This window comes from Bicyclus anynana, chromosome 10, assembly GCF_947172395.1.
Source record: "Bicyclus anynana chromosome 10, ilBicAnyn1.1, whole genome shotgun sequence".
NCBI lineage: Eukaryota > Metazoa > Arthropoda > Insecta > Lepidoptera > Nymphalidae > Bicyclus > Bicyclus anynana.
The window spans coordinates 7,100,601-7,118,933 of record NC_069092.1 but is presented as its reverse complement, the minus strand read 5'-3'; the positions used below and the strand labels follow the sequence as shown (position 1 = coordinate 7,118,933).

The window sequence follows — 18,333 nt, the reverse complement described above, 5'->3', positions numbered from 1 at the left end:
CTAGTATTCGTAACAGACAGATATTAAAAAAAAAAAAAATACTTTAGCCCCCAGAGGCTGAAATGGTGGTTTAGCCATGCTGTGGAACGCAAAAAGCAAGAGTAGTAGCAGTCAAAAGGTTACTTTTTACACAAAAAGGTTACTTTTTTTAATATTTCGGGTGACTTCTCATAAGATCCAACTGGCAACACTGCTGTTACGAATACTAGCCAAGTACTAAATTACTACAAACCGAAGGAGATTTTACTCGTAAATAGAATCATCTTAAGTAAGGCCCTGATTGTTTGCCTTTTACTTATGGGATAAGAAAAATACAATTAAAGAGCAAGGATTTAAAAAACAATAGACGTTAATTTCTTAAATTCATACTTGATTTTTTCAAGAAATTCAATGTGACTGCAACTTGCTTATTTCGCAACGTCAATTGTAAGTCTTCATTTATAGTGAGATTGACACAGAAACATCGATGAGTTCTTGAGCATTTGTCCGCATTTCTTGATTTAACGACCATTCTGTTTTAGATATACGAAATTGTAAGTTAATTCTAAAAATTCCGAAATATCACGTAAAAGTAACCTTTTTATTAATGTAACCTAAAAGTTACCAATGCAGTCAAAAAATCACCTAAAAGGTTACAAAAGTAACCTTCTGGCAACACTGCATAGACCACAGATTGAGATTTGACTTTGAGAAGAACCACAAACGTCAAATGAGAAAGAACCACAGATTAATTGAGAAGAACTATTGTAAGTGCAACCCAAGAGTATAGAGACGACAGACGACAGATAAAATTTGAAGGGGCTGTCAACTAGTTCTAATTGCACAAATTAATAAAATTGCCCTTAAAAACGAGTACCCGAGCTACTCGAATGTACTACCATACAAACTAAAACTTTGAATGCGTTTTCATCTATGCCAAAATATTAGGAAGTGTCAATTTTAAATGATGGTGCTACGCTATAATAACACTAAAACTGGACACTAACTAAAACTTTATTGATAAGGTATTTTGACTCATTAGAGAACTTGAAATGCCTTATCTAGAAGCTTGATTAGGATATGTTCAGAATATCCACATTTGAAAATTCCGCCGTCAGAGATGTAATGGGTCTATACTAGATGGCGCTAGGGAGAAATTTCCACTTTTTTTAATATGAGTCGGCATTCTTCTCCGTTAGGAGTATTAGTGTTCTGTGCCGTGCCAATATTTTGTTAATTCTTCATTTGTCATCTGTGTGTTAATTTCATTTGTGTCGTTCGATTTTGACATTTGTTGATAATTTAAAAATTTTAAATATCAAATTATTTATTATTTGATTTCATTGCAGAATATAATAAATGCTTGATATAAATTAAAATGGCAAAATACCAAGGGAAGGTCTATTTAGGTTATGAGGAAGAAATAATTGTAGACAAAGATCAAACCCAGATAAATTATACGATCAATAAAATTGGCGGACTACCTGTAAGTATTTAAAATCATACAATCATAAAAACGTGCGTTAACATACGATAATAAAAGGTTAAATAATTTAATTAAAGCTAACATAATTTAAAAATAATCACATATAGGTTTGTGTGTGTTTATGTGTATGTTTTTTTCCTCCTTTACGCTGTGACTACCTGAAGCGATTTGGCTGAAATTTTGAATGGAAATGGGTTTTACTTTGGATTAACACAAAGGCTATTTTTGATTCCGGAAATATGCAAGGATCCCGCGGGATTTGTGAAAACTGAAATCCACGCGGACGAAGTCACGGGCGTCACCTAGTAAATTATATTATTATTTGCAAGATTATGGCTACAACATTGATCTTAATTTTTAGTTAAGTAACTTATAAACCATCATGTTGACATGGCACACAAAATTAATAATGAATCACTATATTATACATTTTTTCTAATATATATAATGATATAAAAATGTAACATTATTAAATTTCCATCTTCCCCACTTCCCTAAAATGGGGGGTGAAAGTTTGTATAGAACATTCTGCAATTGACAAGGCAGAAAGCTAAAAATTGGTATGCAGACTATTTGTGACTAAAAAAACTGTGCATCATATTTTTTTAAATACCTTAACCTTACCCAACCCCTTAAAAGAGGGGGTGATATTTTTTAGTATACTTTTTGCAGTTTTCAAGGTAGGAAGCTAAAAAACAGATTCTTTGTTTCCAACAAAAAATACCTGTTTTATTTTTTTTACCCTGAACTAAGAGCAGGCAAAGTTGCAGTCAAAGCTAGTGATCTATAAATATGGCAAAAATATCACATTTGTTGGGACCACCATTAAATGTTTATTTCATTCTACTTTTTAGTGTTTATTGTTACAGTGGCATCAATAATACATTACCTGTTAAAAGTATGGTTCACTTGCAACAATGAAACCCACAAATACCTTGAAATGCCAACTGTCTGTGAGGAAATCAGTAATAACTGCAAAAAGCATAAAGAAAGGCATTCAAATTGCCTCCCTAACTCATTGATGGTAGCTCCGCAAATCAAACGCCTGAAGCGTGCTGACGTGCTCGATGACTAGTTGACCGCATAGCTATGGCTTTCCTGTTAGAAACCGCCTTAAAGTCTCACAACTCACTTGCTTAAAGTCTATTGACCGATCGCAGATCCAAAGAGAAAAAAAAAAAATTGTTAAAACTCCAGTCTGTCTAGCAGAGTTCATGAGATACGAGCCTGTTGACAGTTAGCAGAGTTTTAGGGTTACATTCTACCCTTTGTGTACAGAACTCTAAAATTTATTTAATTGGATGGTTTTGTTTGCAGGATTGGCCTCCGTTAAATGATATAAAATTTTCAACCAAATGTCCTCTATGCAGCTTACATAGGTTGTTGGTAGTGCAGTGCTATGCACCTCTAGAAGGTTCTGTATATCATCGCACTCTGTATGTCTTTGCCTGCATTAATCCAACCTGCTGGACTCAATCTGAAAGGTAAAATGAGAATTTAAATAATACACACATCATCTATCCTCAAAGTGAGCGTAAACTGAGTTATTGCTATTCAGGTACATACCAAATATAAACACTTAAATATAATGTATAAACACACCTACTGAAATTAGAAAATCCATACTTATCAAACAAATATTTTCCCATGGTTATAATCATTCTCAAAAAAAATTCAATTCTTTGTTCCTGCGTTCAATAGTGCTAGTCCCCACTTGAGTCCAGAAAGTTAATACCAGGGGTTGGCAACCTTTGGAGTTGGAAAAGCCAATAATTGCAATTTATACAAATTCAGTCTATTATGGGCCACTAAATTATCCTTAACAATATCATACATGCTTGTATAAAGTGTTGGAACTGAATTGGTTACTTATAGAACTAAAGATCCTCAACATAACATTGAAGGAAAAGGTTGCCAACCCCTGACCTATATATGCTATTGTTTTCTTTAGTTGGACGTGTGTAAGAAGTCAAATAAAAGATGAGCCAACCAAAACAAGTGCTGTTGTCAGCATACCTAGCTCGGAGACTAACTTGAGCTGGTGCAAAGGATCAGATGAATGGGATGAAAATGACAATGCAGATACCACCAATGGCAATGTCATGCTTGTCGACAATAGCCCTCTTAATGGTGTACAAAGGTATGGAATTTTAATTACAATTAGCAACCAAAAAACGCCCCCATTCAATGAGTGCAAAAACACAACTTCTGGCACCTAATTCAAGTAGTCGCATTTGCAAATTCAACCTTGTAGTCCACTATATATATGTCAAAAATAGTGAATTAGCCTGCAGGACTCTATGTCATAAAGAATGTTGTCAAAAACTTATTTCTGTGCACCTATTTTAAGGAACTCTGATGAGGAAGATGAAAGCAATTCATATGACTTGGAGACAGTAGAGCAAGCTTTGGGAAACTTACAAGTTGATGCACATAATGCAAACTTGTCACCAGTACAGGGTAAGTGAATTTATGGCCGTATATTGTTCTTGTTTCTGTTGTAATACCATTGATCTCCTATTAAAAAGTGGATGCACAATCAGCGACCAAAAAAACGTCCCCACTCAATGAGTGCCAAACACAACTTCTTGGCACTCAATTCAAGTAGTCGCATTGGCAAATTCAACCTTAAACTCAATTTTGAATTTGCTCTTCTTCTTATTGAAGGTATAATTTTCTTTACCAGTAATACTAAACTTGCCAAAGAAAAATTGCCAAGTTTTTAAATGACATTTTCTACATGATTGTGCGTCCTTTTATTATAAGAGGTCAATGGGTACTGATGGTGAAGGTCAATGTTACTCAATGAAGATTTAGTTCTCTATTGGTAACATAATTTTCAAAATCTCTTTATAATATTAGTAGTAAAGATTACAAACCATTCCAAATATAAAATTATCTTCACATTTCAGGATATTTATAAAATAAATAAAATCTCATATTAATTTTCTTTTAAGTGTATAAGGTAGATATATTTTTTTTAATTATTTACTGTTGTAGTAGGCATAGTATGTGTGATAAATTGTTGTTATCAATATAACAGGAGCAGTGGGTGCAATCGGCGCCCCCGTGGCGGTCGCTGAACTGGAGGGGGGCGACGAGTCGGGGCTGGTCATAGTGGAGACACCCACTGCACCAACAAATAACATGGAGATACTGTTTAGCCAAGTAAGCCAAATAAACTTACTGAATAACTTATTACTTAGTGAATAGTAAGTGAATGCCCAGTGGATATGACCTGTGCCGGCGTATAACTTTTCAATTGTGTGCATTTTAAGAGATTAAATATCACGTGTCTTAAACGGTGAAGGGTTTTCCCTTCATTGTGAGGAAACCTGCATACATGAGAATTTTCTCAATTCTCTACGTGTGTAAAGTCTGCCAATTCGCATTGGGCCAGCGTGGTGGACTATTAGCATAACCCCTCTCATTCTTAGAGGAGCCTCGTGCTCACCAGTGACGCGAATATAAGTTGATAATGATGATAGTAATAGTGGCAGTGGCGTGCACTCCATATAATGCCTACCCTGAAGACTCATAATGAACTTAGATTGTAGAAGGAATTTTCCATTTTGTACAATTTTGGGCATTATGTTGTATGTTTATTAAAATAAAATATATTGTTCAGATTACAGAATTGCCACCCGACATACGAACTTACCTTCTGTCTGCGCCGCTCCAGTTTATTCCCAAATACATTTATGTGGAAGAAGAATGGGACAAATGTTATGCTGACAACGACAAAGTGACTGAACTACTCAATAAATACAAGAGAGACAATGGTAAGTAGTTGGAACACAAAAAGAAAAAAAGTAATAGGGTAGTCGACTCGTATCAAATTTAATATAAACAATATTTATTTCGTGTAGTACATGGAATAAGGGTCCAAAATATCTCGATATTTATTAATAAGAATTTAAAAATCATATATTTTTATAATTTTCCAAACGTCTAAACTTTGTCGTCCATTTTGTGATGTTACTTGATTTACTATAGTGTTTTTCAGATAGCATGGGTATTGTGAAAGTTCGTTTCCCTGTTGAAAGTTTGCCGCAATTCACAATAATAGTACGTATTATGAATGTCATAAGGCAACTTACTGTCACAGTACCCATGATATCTTAAAACACTTTAAATATCTAACTTATTGACAAAAATATTACTTAACAATTAACTATAATTTTAGTCAAACACTCATCACAAAAAATATAGACCTCCATAGCTGACAGACGTTTTAGTTCGCATTGTCAAAAAAAAAATTTTAAAAATTAAAATTTCCATGTAAATGAATGTGTCTCGAAAAAATATTACTTATTGTTTACTAATTTTTGCAATAACATTACTTCATAGAACTAGGAGAACGCCCATAAAATCTTCGATTGTAAACTGCCTACTTTACATATTGTGTAAAAAAAAGAATATTTGCCATATCTTTTAATTATGCCCATTATTCCCATTCCCCTCCAACAGTCGAAAAAGACTGTGTTAGGAATGGACACGACTATAGTTCCGCGGGTGGGGATCGTACCACCATCCCGCAGTGATGAATCCGACACTTTTACCACTGAGCTATTAAAGCTATATTATAAAACAAAGTCCTACACCGCGTCTGTCTGTTCGCGATAATTACTTTGGCTTACTGAAATTGTCAGAAAATTTTATCGATTATTTAAAAGATTATTTCCTTTAAAATGAGTAAAAAAATAGTCGCGTTCGTAACTCGAGAACTAAAATATACCTAAGGGTTTTATTTTGTAGCTTTGGGACCCTCCCTTTCCTATAAATTATAAGGCTCAAATCGCTAGATATTAGAGTAATTAACTAACCTACCATATTTCTATTCTGGTTGAGTATTTCTGACGTTAGTTTTTTTTACCTAAACTTACCCACCATTAAGGGCTCATACTTGGTGGAGGTACTCAACAACATCCAAGGTACAGTCCCTTGTATTTATCTGCCGCGCTCGAGTAACTGCAAAAAATCCCTCTTCGGCTACCCTATTATAAACCTCATGTGCCTGTGAAATCTTTTTCAGAAATGGAAGTGGGCAGCGTGGCGGAGCGGGTGTCGGCGGGTGCGGGGGGCGCGGGGGGCTGCGACGACGAGGCTTACGAGGACGCGCCGCCGCCGCATGGCGACCGGCTGTTCCACGCCTTTCTCACGCGCCTGCACCAGAACCCCACACAGATACTGCGGTGAGCATAGCATAATATTGTATAGTGAGTAATGTAGCGGAGCGGATGTCGGCGGGTGCGGGGGGCGCGGGGGGCTGCGACGACGAGGCTTACGAGGACCCGCCGCCGCCGCATGGCGACCGGCTGTTCCACGCCTTCCTCACGCGCCTGCACCAGAACCCCCACCCAGATACTGCGGTGAGCATAGCATAATATTGTATAGTGGGTAATTTAGCGGAGCGGGTGCCGGAGGGTGCGGGGGCGCGAAGGGCTTGGGTACGAATGAGGCCTTCTACAGGTGCTTGCATTGGAACCCCACACTAGTATGAGGTGAGCATAGCCGTAATAATATATCCATGCTCAGGGGTAACTGGTCTTGTGGGAGGAAAACTGATGCTTTGCAGTGGTAATAATACCACAGAGATTAGTATTAAATTTACTTTACTTTACCACGTTAGCTTGTATTAGTAAACTAGGGAATGGGAATTTCTTATACAATTTTTCCAAATTAAAAATCATCCCTGACTGTTTTTGTGGGCTCTTCTAACACCACATCGCATCATTACAGTATCTTTAAAACAAGAGTAAATAGGCAATGGTAACAATGGTAGGCAATAATCTTCTTGGCAAGCGTGTCTCACCTTAGACCATCTACACTTCACATCAGGTGAGATCATGGTCCCTATTTTGCATTAAAAAAAAATCTTTTACTTTGAAATAATGTCAGATATTCCCGCGATTCACCACCATTGCTGGGCGCGCCGCTGCCCGCGACCGAGAGCAGTGCGAGCGCGTGCAAGCGCTGCGGCGCGCGGCTCACGTGCGAGCTTCAACTACTGCCACGCTACGCTGATACGCTTCGCGTACGCCGCAGCCAAGCGCCGCTGCCGCATCTACACTTCCTCTCCGTGCTCGCCTTCACGTGCTCGCAGAGCTGCTGGCAACCAAACGACAGGCTGGTGGAGGAAACTGTGCTCTTCCAACCAGAGGTCGTATAAACAAGACCCACAGAGTGTTCATAACCAATAACTACCGCGTTTATTCTCTTACATTCGATGGCATTTAAGATCATGACCTTGATACACTGTGCTAGTTTCACCGTCTGTAAGCCGCCCCAACATTTATTAGTCCAATACAAGAAACCCCTTAACAATATTAAAAACGCTAATTCTCATGCTAGCGGAAAAAAAAAATTAAACATCCTGTTTAATTCTGCTTCGTAAGTATGAAGTCATTGGACTTTGGCCTAGGTTAGGCTAGAAGTGAATGACCTCAAAGGGCCGCATAGCGGCATGGCGGCGAATAAGTAGTATGAAAATACAGGAGGATTTAAAATAATCTATTTTTGAAAGTTTGTTACCATCGTAACTCCTTGAATTGTACTTTGTTTTTTTTTATAATAACATGGGCCTCATCAGGCGATGATTCTGCGCACCCCTGGCGACGCCGCTGAGGTCCCATAAAAAAGCCTACGGCATTTACACAATTTTCATAACCAATACCAAATGCCTACCACGCAATACGGTCAAATAGGTCAAATATATCTTCCTAATGTTAATATTTATGTACGCAAAGTTGCTATGAGCCTACCGACAGGCTGCTCGACGGAACTTTGCTTTTTCAAATCAGTGATTATATGAACACAATATACATGGTGCCCCTAATGAATGACTACCATTTACGCCAAAAAAAAATGTATGTGGAAATGGTAGATTGTAGGCAAGACATTCATACAAGCAATGTCAAAAAACTCATGACATGATTTATGTCATTAAAAAAACCTTCGGCTGTTATTGGTTTGAACACTATACTCTGTCAATTTTACTAATAAATTATGGTTGTCCATATTACTCTTCAGATGTTACTCTCCAGGAGCCAAATTTTAATTAGTCACGTCTAGCATTTATTGTTTTAATTACCCTTTAAGGTATTTAATAGACAATGGTATCATTGCTGATACACATCAGCAATGATACCATTGATCATGATATACAATAAATAACATTTGGATTTTTCGCGAAAATCTTTATCAAAATCAATATGGCAATAACACCCACAATTGTCATACTAATAACTGTACTGTTTTTCTTCGAAACCTACGTGTGTTTAGAAAAGACCGCCGTCATCTATGTAATTAATAATATTTGGATGTTTTTCTTGGCAACTCACACAATATATAATTTTTTTAATATTATTGATTTAAAATACTTTTCATCCAATAAAAAAAGGGTCAACCAGAACGGTTTGAATGTCCACTCGATTTAATTGACATTGTCCGTTTGACCCAACAATACTTTAGGCTAGTTTAAAATGTAATTTTAACTCAATATATTATGAATACTCTGATGTCTGAGAAAGGTATTGACAGCTGGGTGGTCAAATATTTGGATCTGGTTAATGTTTTTCAAAACTTTTGAGGGAAGGATTTCTAACGAAGTTTTTGGAAGTTAGGTCTTTTTGAGAATTATAAATTTTTGTTTCTCACGCTATTGGTAAAGAGTAATCTAGTCTAGATTTATTATAATTATGGATTAATAGATTGATTTAAAACGAATGCTAGAAATTTATAAACCTTGTGCTAGTGCTAGTTCTGTCACAGATATCTACAGACTCGCAAAATACTTAATTTTTCTAAATTATATTTCTGTATTATGTAAATCCTTTTTATTAATTTAGTGCTTTGTGGAAAGGTATATACTACTATAGCTGAAAATAATAGCACTATGTGCTTTTATTTCATAAAAATTGCAAGAATGTGGTAGCTACTTTAAAAGATTTCTCAGTTTATTTTAGTTATTTGTGCTGAACTAACACTAGAAGGGCTCTGACATATTATTATCAAATTATTTTGAGAAAATATTATCATGTTCATATGATTATTTTTGTTATTTGTATTTGTAAAGTTCGAGTATTCAAAAAGCTGTTGAATATCAAACTTTACATACATGACAAATAATAATTTATAAATAAATTTAGTTATTGCTTTTATTCTATAAGAATATTGTGTTTTTAAATATATTTTTTATTTATTTAGTCATAGTGTAATATAACTATTGTAATATAAGAATGGTAGTGAATTAATACGTCCTTCACGTTTAAGCCTTATATTCAAATAGTATGTTAAAAGTTAAGGCTTGAAATTTTCTTTGTTTTTAAAACTTCACTGTTATTTGGATCTTCATCCATTGGAAAAAATCTTGTCAATCATAGAATATTAGTCAGTTTCATAAAGTTTCCGAACATTAATTCTAAGATTAGTTATTTATTTAATAAAAATGTCCTTAAAAACTAACATTTTAGTATTTGGCCATTAGAATATTGCAATTGCTTATTCTTGTTAAGAAGTTAATATGGAGGCACTTAATATATTTTCATTAACATCATAACACGGTAACTTTCCATATACCTTTATTGAATACTAAAAAAAATGCCCTTCCTCACAACACAGGTTAGACAAAAGCCCCTTGTTGTATTGTATATGAAGACAAAATAAATCTTATTGTTGGTAACAATATTATAAACTAACCACATTCATATGGTTTATATATTAATTTAAACAAACTGTTAAAATACATATCGATATTTTGGCATGGGCAGAAAGATGTGGCATAAATAGTGTAAAAAATAATGTTTTTCTTTTGTTTTAATATGGTTCCTCATACCTACATTAGCAAGTCATCAAGTAAATTTTTTTATCAAATAATTTTGCCCTAATATGGTGAAAATGGTCAAATATTTGACTATCGTCCGACGTTGGAACGTTGGCAGTCCCCAGTCAAGTCATATCATGCTTTAGTAAGGCGAAGACAACCTTACTAAAACTTTTGATGGAGTCCACCGAAAAAATCGAATTAATCACTTGGTTCTTGTTCAACCTCCATTTCGTTTGTGCACCTTTACAAAATAACTAGTATATCGAAAAAATGCAGAAAATCATTGAAAATAAAACGATTTTCCCGCCATACTCCTAATAAGGACTTTCGGATTTATAATTATCTGGCTTAACCATAGAGCAAGGTTATTATAATATTAGAGCCTTTGGGTCAAAAAAAGGCTAATACTAAAAAAAAAAACAAAAAAAAAACAAAAATACCAAATATTGTTTTGCAAAAAAAAAACTAATCATAATCTAACAAGAGAGATTTCCTGTCCGTGCTAAAATTTTGATATGTACCTATTAAAAAATGTATTTAGAATACCTCAGTTACTTCATCGATTTTAACTCTTAGAGTTTGTTGTATTTATAAGTTACAACGATTTTTATTGTAATTATTTTGCGCATATTATGCCCGTTTCGACTGTGATGTAAGTGTACTACGTTTTTGTTGTTATTATTAAGGTAAATAAGGTGTAATTAATACTAATAGAATTAACGTTTTGGTAGATACGAGTAGTTATTAGTTTGCAGGGAATAGATCTATGATGAGATACTTAGGACTAAGATGCGTGCCAAAAGATAAAGCGATAATTTTGACTTTGTACATATCGCGAGAGCCGTTAGCTCAGTGGATATGACCTTTGCCTCCGATTCTGGAGGGTGTAGGATTCCGGATTCGACTTTTCAGTTGTGTGCATTTTAAGAAGTTAAATATCACGTGTCTCAAACGGTGAAGGAAAACATCTTGAGGATACCTGCACACCAGAGAATTTTCTTAATTTTCTGCGTGTGTGTACTCTGCCAATCCGCATTGGGCCAGAGTGGTGGACTATTGGCCTAACCCCTCTCTTTCTGAGAGGAAATTCGAGATCAGCAGTGAGCCGAATATGGGTTGATAATGATCAACCCATATCGCGATCTCTTTCTTTGCAATACGACGAAAGAGAGTAAATATGTAGTCAAAATTGTCGTGAAAATGTAGCAGCGACATCGAAACCATCGCTCGATATTTCGTTGCGTTGAGACAAAAGAGAAAGAGAGTTGAGATATTAACGCTATTCGTCGACATTATAGGGTAGTCAACTCATATTTAATATAAATATCGTATAGTACCTACATGGAATAAGGGTCCGATAAATATCGATATTAATTAATATAAGTTTAGGATTTATTATAAAACTTCATTTAAAGATTATGTATTTTTAAATTTTCCAAACGTCAAAAATGCTGTCGTCCATTTCGTGACGTCACAATGTTACTTGTTATCCAAGAAATAAACGAGATATGAGATAATGTCGAGATATTTCCCATACAAACGTTCAAGAGTCAAGGGATAGAGTAGGGTAGGGAGGGGTAGGGTAGAGTAGTGTAGAGTAGGGATAGAGAAGAATTGCACATAAGTCAAAGCGAAGCTTAACCGGGTCCGCTTGTAACTAATAATTTTGTCAGGCATTATACTCTTTGGTTAAGGTTGAGTGTCCACGTGACGTCATGAAACAGAAAATATAGATCATCGTGGCTGATAGCGTTTTGACTCGTACTTAAAAATTATTTAATAATAATCAAAAAAATATTTAAAAATTAAAATGTTTATGTATTTGTCGGCGCGAATGAGTTATTTAATTGGTTTGCTCGAGGTCATGAGCCGAGATAGTACGAAAATAGATGGGGAGTAGTGGGAGACAGAGTGCTAGCGATATTATTTTATAAGCGACCGCTCGGGTGGTTAGCTCATTCTTGTCGTGGCGTTCGATCCGTCCACACCTTTGTTGGATAATATCCTTTATGGGTTGTATGGGATAGGCGGGGAGAGTGACTTGAGTGGTAAATTGTGTAAGCGATTAGTGAAGTTATGCGAAGTGAATCTAATGGAAATGGCAGTGCCGATGACCAATGTCAGGTCAGCGGTTCTGCCTGCAATTATTTCAATGAACGGCTTCTCCGTTATATTCATGTCTCGAATATGTAAATATTATTTTTTTCAATCTAGTAGAACGATAATGAACAATTTGTGACGTTTATTAAAATGTGTCAACTAGCCTTGCTTCCTTTTTGAGATATGTCGTGGTGCGCATCTTAGGTCTACCGGAGAAGGTAAATGCCTTCTTTTCGTCTTTGAAGCTTATGGAACGCTGTCCAGTTAATAATATACTTAATACGAAATAGTTAGCACTAGTCACTTGAATAGAATTGTTTAAAATTACAAATCGAATAATTAAAACTAAAAATATATTTTGTTCTGTCGATTTCGTAATTACTATACCTACATATAAGTAAAAAAAATAATTTAAGTACTAATGAAACTTTGACTCTTAAATAGAATTCCGGATACTGTGTATTTATAAAATAGATAGCATGCATTTTCGAGCTATAGATTTAGTGTACTTTGACAGTAACTGCTAGAGTTTAACTAACGAAAGTAGACTGAAATTGCCCGCCAAATTTAAAAAAATATTTAAACAAATTAAAAAAAATCATAATTTGTTTAAAATTTTTTTTTGTTTGTGAATACATTACTATTACATTACTATACTACATAATTATACTATTAGTGTTAAACTCAGTTGTTCCAATATTTGCACTCTAATTTTCAGAATTTACTAGGTTTTTTTTTAATTTGGCTGGCGATTTTAGTCTCTACTTTCATCAGCCAAACTCAAATTTATAAACTACATATGCCGGCCCCAAATTTTTAAGAAATAGTGTTAGTGGCCGATAACAATTATTGTCATGCTTTACATGTTTGGTCCATAAAAATTATTATGAATTGAAATATATCGAACTACCTAATACATATTTTATATAGACAGGCATTATTTTGAGAGCGCTTATAAAGGCAAGGCGAAAACTGATATTGTTGTTAATTTAGCAATGCAACTGTGACTCCTCTGCTGCTATGCAAGGTATGTATTGGCAGAGTATCATAAACACAGACATCTACTGTGCAGTAGTCTGTATTTATGATACTCTGCCAATGCGTAAAGAAATAAATAAATATTTCTATTCTACATAGTAATGTAGAGTAGAAATATTTATTTATTTCTTACAGACTGATAATATCCTCTGAAAAAATAGAGCTAGACTCCACTATTACCTAAGGTAAATCCCTGGACATCCTTGGCTTAGTGCTAAAGCGGTAGATATTATCATAAATGTTTACAGCACTCGCGTCTACTAGCAAATTATTGTCTCTACCAAAGACAAAAGAGGCTTCCCACAAGCTTGTGTGTGTTCTATGTTTGTTTATCATGGTGCAAATAAATAATTTCATGGAATCTATTAATGAATACATTCCAATTCGGATTCAGAATAGCAAAATAATTCATTTTTTTGTATATTTATATTAATAGCAGAATTATTCTGCTGTTACTTGGGTTCTCGGACCAACGACCAAAGACCAAACCCTGGTAACTTTTTAGTTTTCAACTTTAATTGTCACTATTATCTACTTATTAATATTACTGACGTTTCAAAAGTGCTGGTGAACTAAGCCTAGTCGAAATAAATGAATTTTGAATGGTCCAAAGAATTTTTCAAGATAAAAAAGCCTATAGCTTAGCTTAATGACCTCTTTTATTTTCCAGAGAAAGTCCAGTTATTTTGAAATCACAGACGGACTCTTCAATGTTATTTATCTATATTCAGCAACTAATAACATTTGGAGGATCCTCAGTTTTCTACCTGCCGAATGAAACACTCTCTAAAACTTAAAATAAAGATATACTTATTTTAATATAAATATTAATATGATTTTTATTAATAAAGGCTATTTATAACCTATTTTGAGTTTACGCACAACTACATTGCCACTATAGAACTTCCAATAAATCTTACCAGTTAATTATGTACTTAGATTAGTAAAAAAACAATTATAAAATTAAATTAAATTCAATAGAAGTTTTATTTACCTTATAAAATCTATACATAAAATAAATCTGTAAGTCGGTCAATTCTAAGTACGTGAAACATATTTCCAAAATAACTATCATGGGGTGATTAGTGATCGATACTGATGCCAAAAATGCAATCTGTCTGTATGTAATGTTCGTTATAGAAACAAAAACTACTTGACGGATTTTAAAGAAACTTGGTCCAATTATTATTAAATTCATAGTCCTGGACAGCTTATAGTATACTTTTCATCACGCTACGATCAATAGGATCAGAGCAGTGAACGGAAATGTTGGAAAAACGGGAGAAGTTATTCGATTTTTCAAGCTTCCGTCGCGTGGTAGGGTAGAGGTAGGATACGGGTAGGGTAGTGGGAGTACGGCTGTAGAGTGGGAGTAGGGTAGTAGTAGGGTTTGTCGCGGGCGTCCGCTAGTATTGTATTAAAATAATTACTACGTTACGTATTTACGAGTAATGTATTAATATCTTCTTTATACTTGCAAGGGAAGGCCCGGTGCCCCTTTTTCAAAGTTTATTCATTTTTCTGAATGGCGAACTCCAATACATCCACATATCGGTCTATCAACTTGCATCACCATTCACCGGTTCTCTGTCTACGGTTTTATGAAGATTTGGGCTGTTGCTGTTGGACAAATCTTGCCGTTTGAAAATAATCCGTCACAGACTATACTCCTTACAACATCTGTTCCTTTAGTGTTGCTATATAATAAATTCCTTTTTATTTAGTAGAAAAACAAAATAATCCACATATTTAAAAAGGATGATGACAGTTATATAAATAAGGAGCAATTTTGTAAAAATAACAGGATATCTGCTATACTTACTTTCGGAGCTACAGGGATTTAAAGGGTCATATTTGCAGCAATGCCACGGATCCCTGAAAAATTGCACGAATTAATGACATCGTTGATCATAATGATCTTTAGATTTGTATGAGCGTTTAAACCATAATTCAAATATTTTTCTTATATTTTGTGCGTTTATGTTTATAGTTCAAATATTAAAAAAATGTCACGTTTAATGTAAGGAAGCTACAAATGTATGAATTTTCATCTAATTACGATAAAAGATTTTTAATAGATTTTGAAATTTTATAATTTTATTTATTTTGCAAACACCAAGACAATCTTTGTTTTTTACATATTAATTAGTTAATATTGACCTTATTTACCCGTATGTCCCATGAAAATCAATATAATTATTTAAAACTAGTTATCATCCTCTTTGTCCCAATTTTAAAACTTACTTAATACTAGGTTTTGCCTGAGACTTCATCTTTGTGAACATAGGATTTTATTTTTGGAGCGAAGTCCTTTTATGTGGCTTACAGTAGAGTGAACTGGCAGAAAATGCTACATAACGTTAAAACGTTAATCAGTATGACGTGTACTTGTGTGTAAGAGAGAGTGAGCGAGTGTGTCTTGAAATTTAACAATAGTCAGTACGTCAGCACATATTGCATTGAATGTTATTACCTCAATTTGTTTTCGTTCAGAATTGATATCTGGGAAATGCATGAATCACAAAAATAGATTGGTAAGTTTGAAATTTCTAGCACTGTTATAATATTATAATATTTTTAATCTTTAATAATGTAAATCCAGGCTGGGGTTCCTCTACCGCATAGTACTTTATTTATTTATCCCGTAGTATTCATTCTAATGCTTGGGCCACACTACGAAAACGTTAATGCCCGTTTTAATTCCGTTATTTTACGACCTTTAATTGTAAGCGTTATTACAGTGGCCACACTTGAACGGCTTATCGTCAACGCCCATTCTCGGCAATACTGTGCCTCGAATTTGGAACAAGATTAATGTTGACGCTGCTGCTTTATATGTTAACATTCTCATTCCTTTACTCCATAACTATAAAAGCACACGTGCGATCCCATCGCGCTCGCCGTGCATAATGAACCAGCGTGGTGTGGCCGCTTTAACAAGTTAATTCCCGCGTTAATTCCTTTGATGTATCGACAAAGGATTTTAGACGTTAGCAATAGCTTGAGTCTATCGCCGTTTTTAATGCCGTTGAAAATTAACGCGTTGTAATCGTGGCAGCACTAAGGTCTAACGTCCTTTAACGCCAAAATTCACGGCGTTTTTCATTAGTGTGGCCGCAACATAAACATTTTCGAAAAAAAGTCGTGTTTGTCATATTATTGAAAAGGATGTATTCAAAAAAGAATACATTAAGTCTATGCAAAATATATTTTTTTATTTTACATTTTGGTAAAAATTTTAATTTAAATATTGCTACACTAGATTCCATAGACAAATCTGCAATTGACATTTACCAAAAAAAAGCGACAGTCGGAAACCGAATGGTGCAAAGAATTTTCAATCCTAATTAATTGATTTGTGATTTCTAAGTTCACGTTTGATCAATTATTTCACGTTCTAAAGTTCTTTTTTCTTAAATATAGTCGAGTTAAAATGTCGGGTGAAACGCCAGTACCTCCTCCCGTTCTATGGGCACAGCGCAAAGAAGAAGTGTTTCTCACATTTAGCATCGAATCCAAAGATCCGTCAATTAAAATAGAAAAAGACTCTGTCTATTTCAAAGGTATTAACGCGCAAGACAAAAAGGTTCACGAGGTGACAATTCCATTGTACGATGCGGTGGTTCCTAAAAAAAGTGCCTTTGTAAATAAGGGACGTTGTATAGAAATGGTGCTATCGAAGGAAAAGAAAGATGCTCCTTACTGGCCATCGCTGACGAGCGATAAAAAGAAGCCACACTATCTCAAAATAGATTTCAATAAGTGGAAAGATGAAGACGACGAGGACGAAGACGCCGGCGGAGCTACGTACGACATCGAGGAGATGCTGCGCTCCATGGGCGGCGGCGCCGGCGACCGCGCCGACAAACCGTCCTTCGACGATGTCGAGAGCGATTCCGACGACGAAAACTTACCCGATCTGGAATGATGTGTCCCGTAGTGCTTACGCTTATATTGAATTCAGTACATGTATATTTTAAGGTTTTTACAGTTATAATAAAATCTTTGCAAAAGCTATTGGTTTTAATAACCTCCAAAATATTATTTTGTATGATAATAAGAAATTAAATATTGTGAAAGTAGATGATTGAGTTGCTCATAGCTTAGATCATTAGTTTACCAAGTTTCTATAAATAAATGTTATAAGTATTTCTTTTGTTTTTTAAATTAAAAACATTATTTCAGAGCTTATGAGATTTTAGGTGATTTCTAGTTTGTTTTCAATAAGTAATTGATACTTAATAACTAGCTGATTCACCCTCATCTGTGCCTGTAAAAATGTGTTGACAAAATATTGCCTATGTCTCTCACAAATAATGTGGTTTTTAATAATAAAAGGATTTTGATAATCAATTCAGTAGATCTAGCGATTACCCATACAATACCACAAACTTCACCTCTTTATTATTATAGATTAAAACTTTGATGTTGCTATGGACACAGACCATTATTATTTTTAGTTCATGGTATTGGGCCGAGAGCTTGAGATAGCCTGATATACCTCACTTAAAAAGAAGGCTGACATTTTGTCAGACTTACAGTCCAGTTTAAAGCAGCAGCTTCTGATTACTGAGGATGTGAGTTTGATTACGGCCCTCCAACTTTTAAATTATGTGCGTTTTAAGAAATTAATATCAATGTAATGTGTCTCAAACGGTAAAGGAAAAACATTGTGAGGGGAAACCTGCATACCAGAGAATTTTCTTAATTTTCTGCGTGTGTGAAGTCTGCCAATCCGCATTGGGCCAGCGTGATGGACTATTGGCCTCATTCTGAGAGGTGACTCAAGCTCAGCAGTGAGCCAAATATGGGTTGATAATGATGAATCTTAGTTTTACCATAAGCAAGTATGGTGCAAATTATGACTGGTGGCTTTGGAAGGTATGTTTTCAAGTGTCTTCAA

At 34.9% G+C, this 18,333-nt stretch overlaps 2 protein-coding genes across 2 annotated transcripts; both read left to right on the top strand.

Moving 5' to 3' along the window:
- Nucleotides 1–1,221: 1,221 nt before the first annotated feature.
- Nucleotides 1,222–14,398, top strand: LOC112043629 (programmed cell death protein 2-like). The gene is made up of 8 exons (XM_024079134.2): nucleotides 1,222–1,465; nucleotides 2,783–2,949; nucleotides 3,417–3,605; nucleotides 3,816–3,925; nucleotides 4,509–4,633; nucleotides 5,094–5,247; nucleotides 6,501–6,660; nucleotides 7,367–14,398. Exons 1-8 carry the CDS (start codon nucleotides 1,358–1,360, stop codon nucleotides 7,635–7,637), a joined length of 1,284 nt encoding a protein of 427 aa, XP_023934902.1. The 5' UTR covers nucleotides 1,222–1,357; the 3' UTR covers nucleotides 7,638–14,398.
- Nucleotides 14,399–16,710: 2,312 nt separating this feature from the next.
- On the top strand, nucleotides 16,711–17,443 carry LOC112043600 (uncharacterized protein CG16817-like). Its single transcript, XM_024079084.2, has one exon. It carries the CDS (start codon nucleotides 16,864–16,866, stop codon nucleotides 17,356–17,358), a length of 495 nt encoding a protein of 164 aa, XP_023934852.1. The 5' UTR covers nucleotides 16,711–16,863; the 3' UTR covers nucleotides 17,359–17,443.
- Nucleotides 17,444–18,333: the final 890 nt, after the last annotated feature.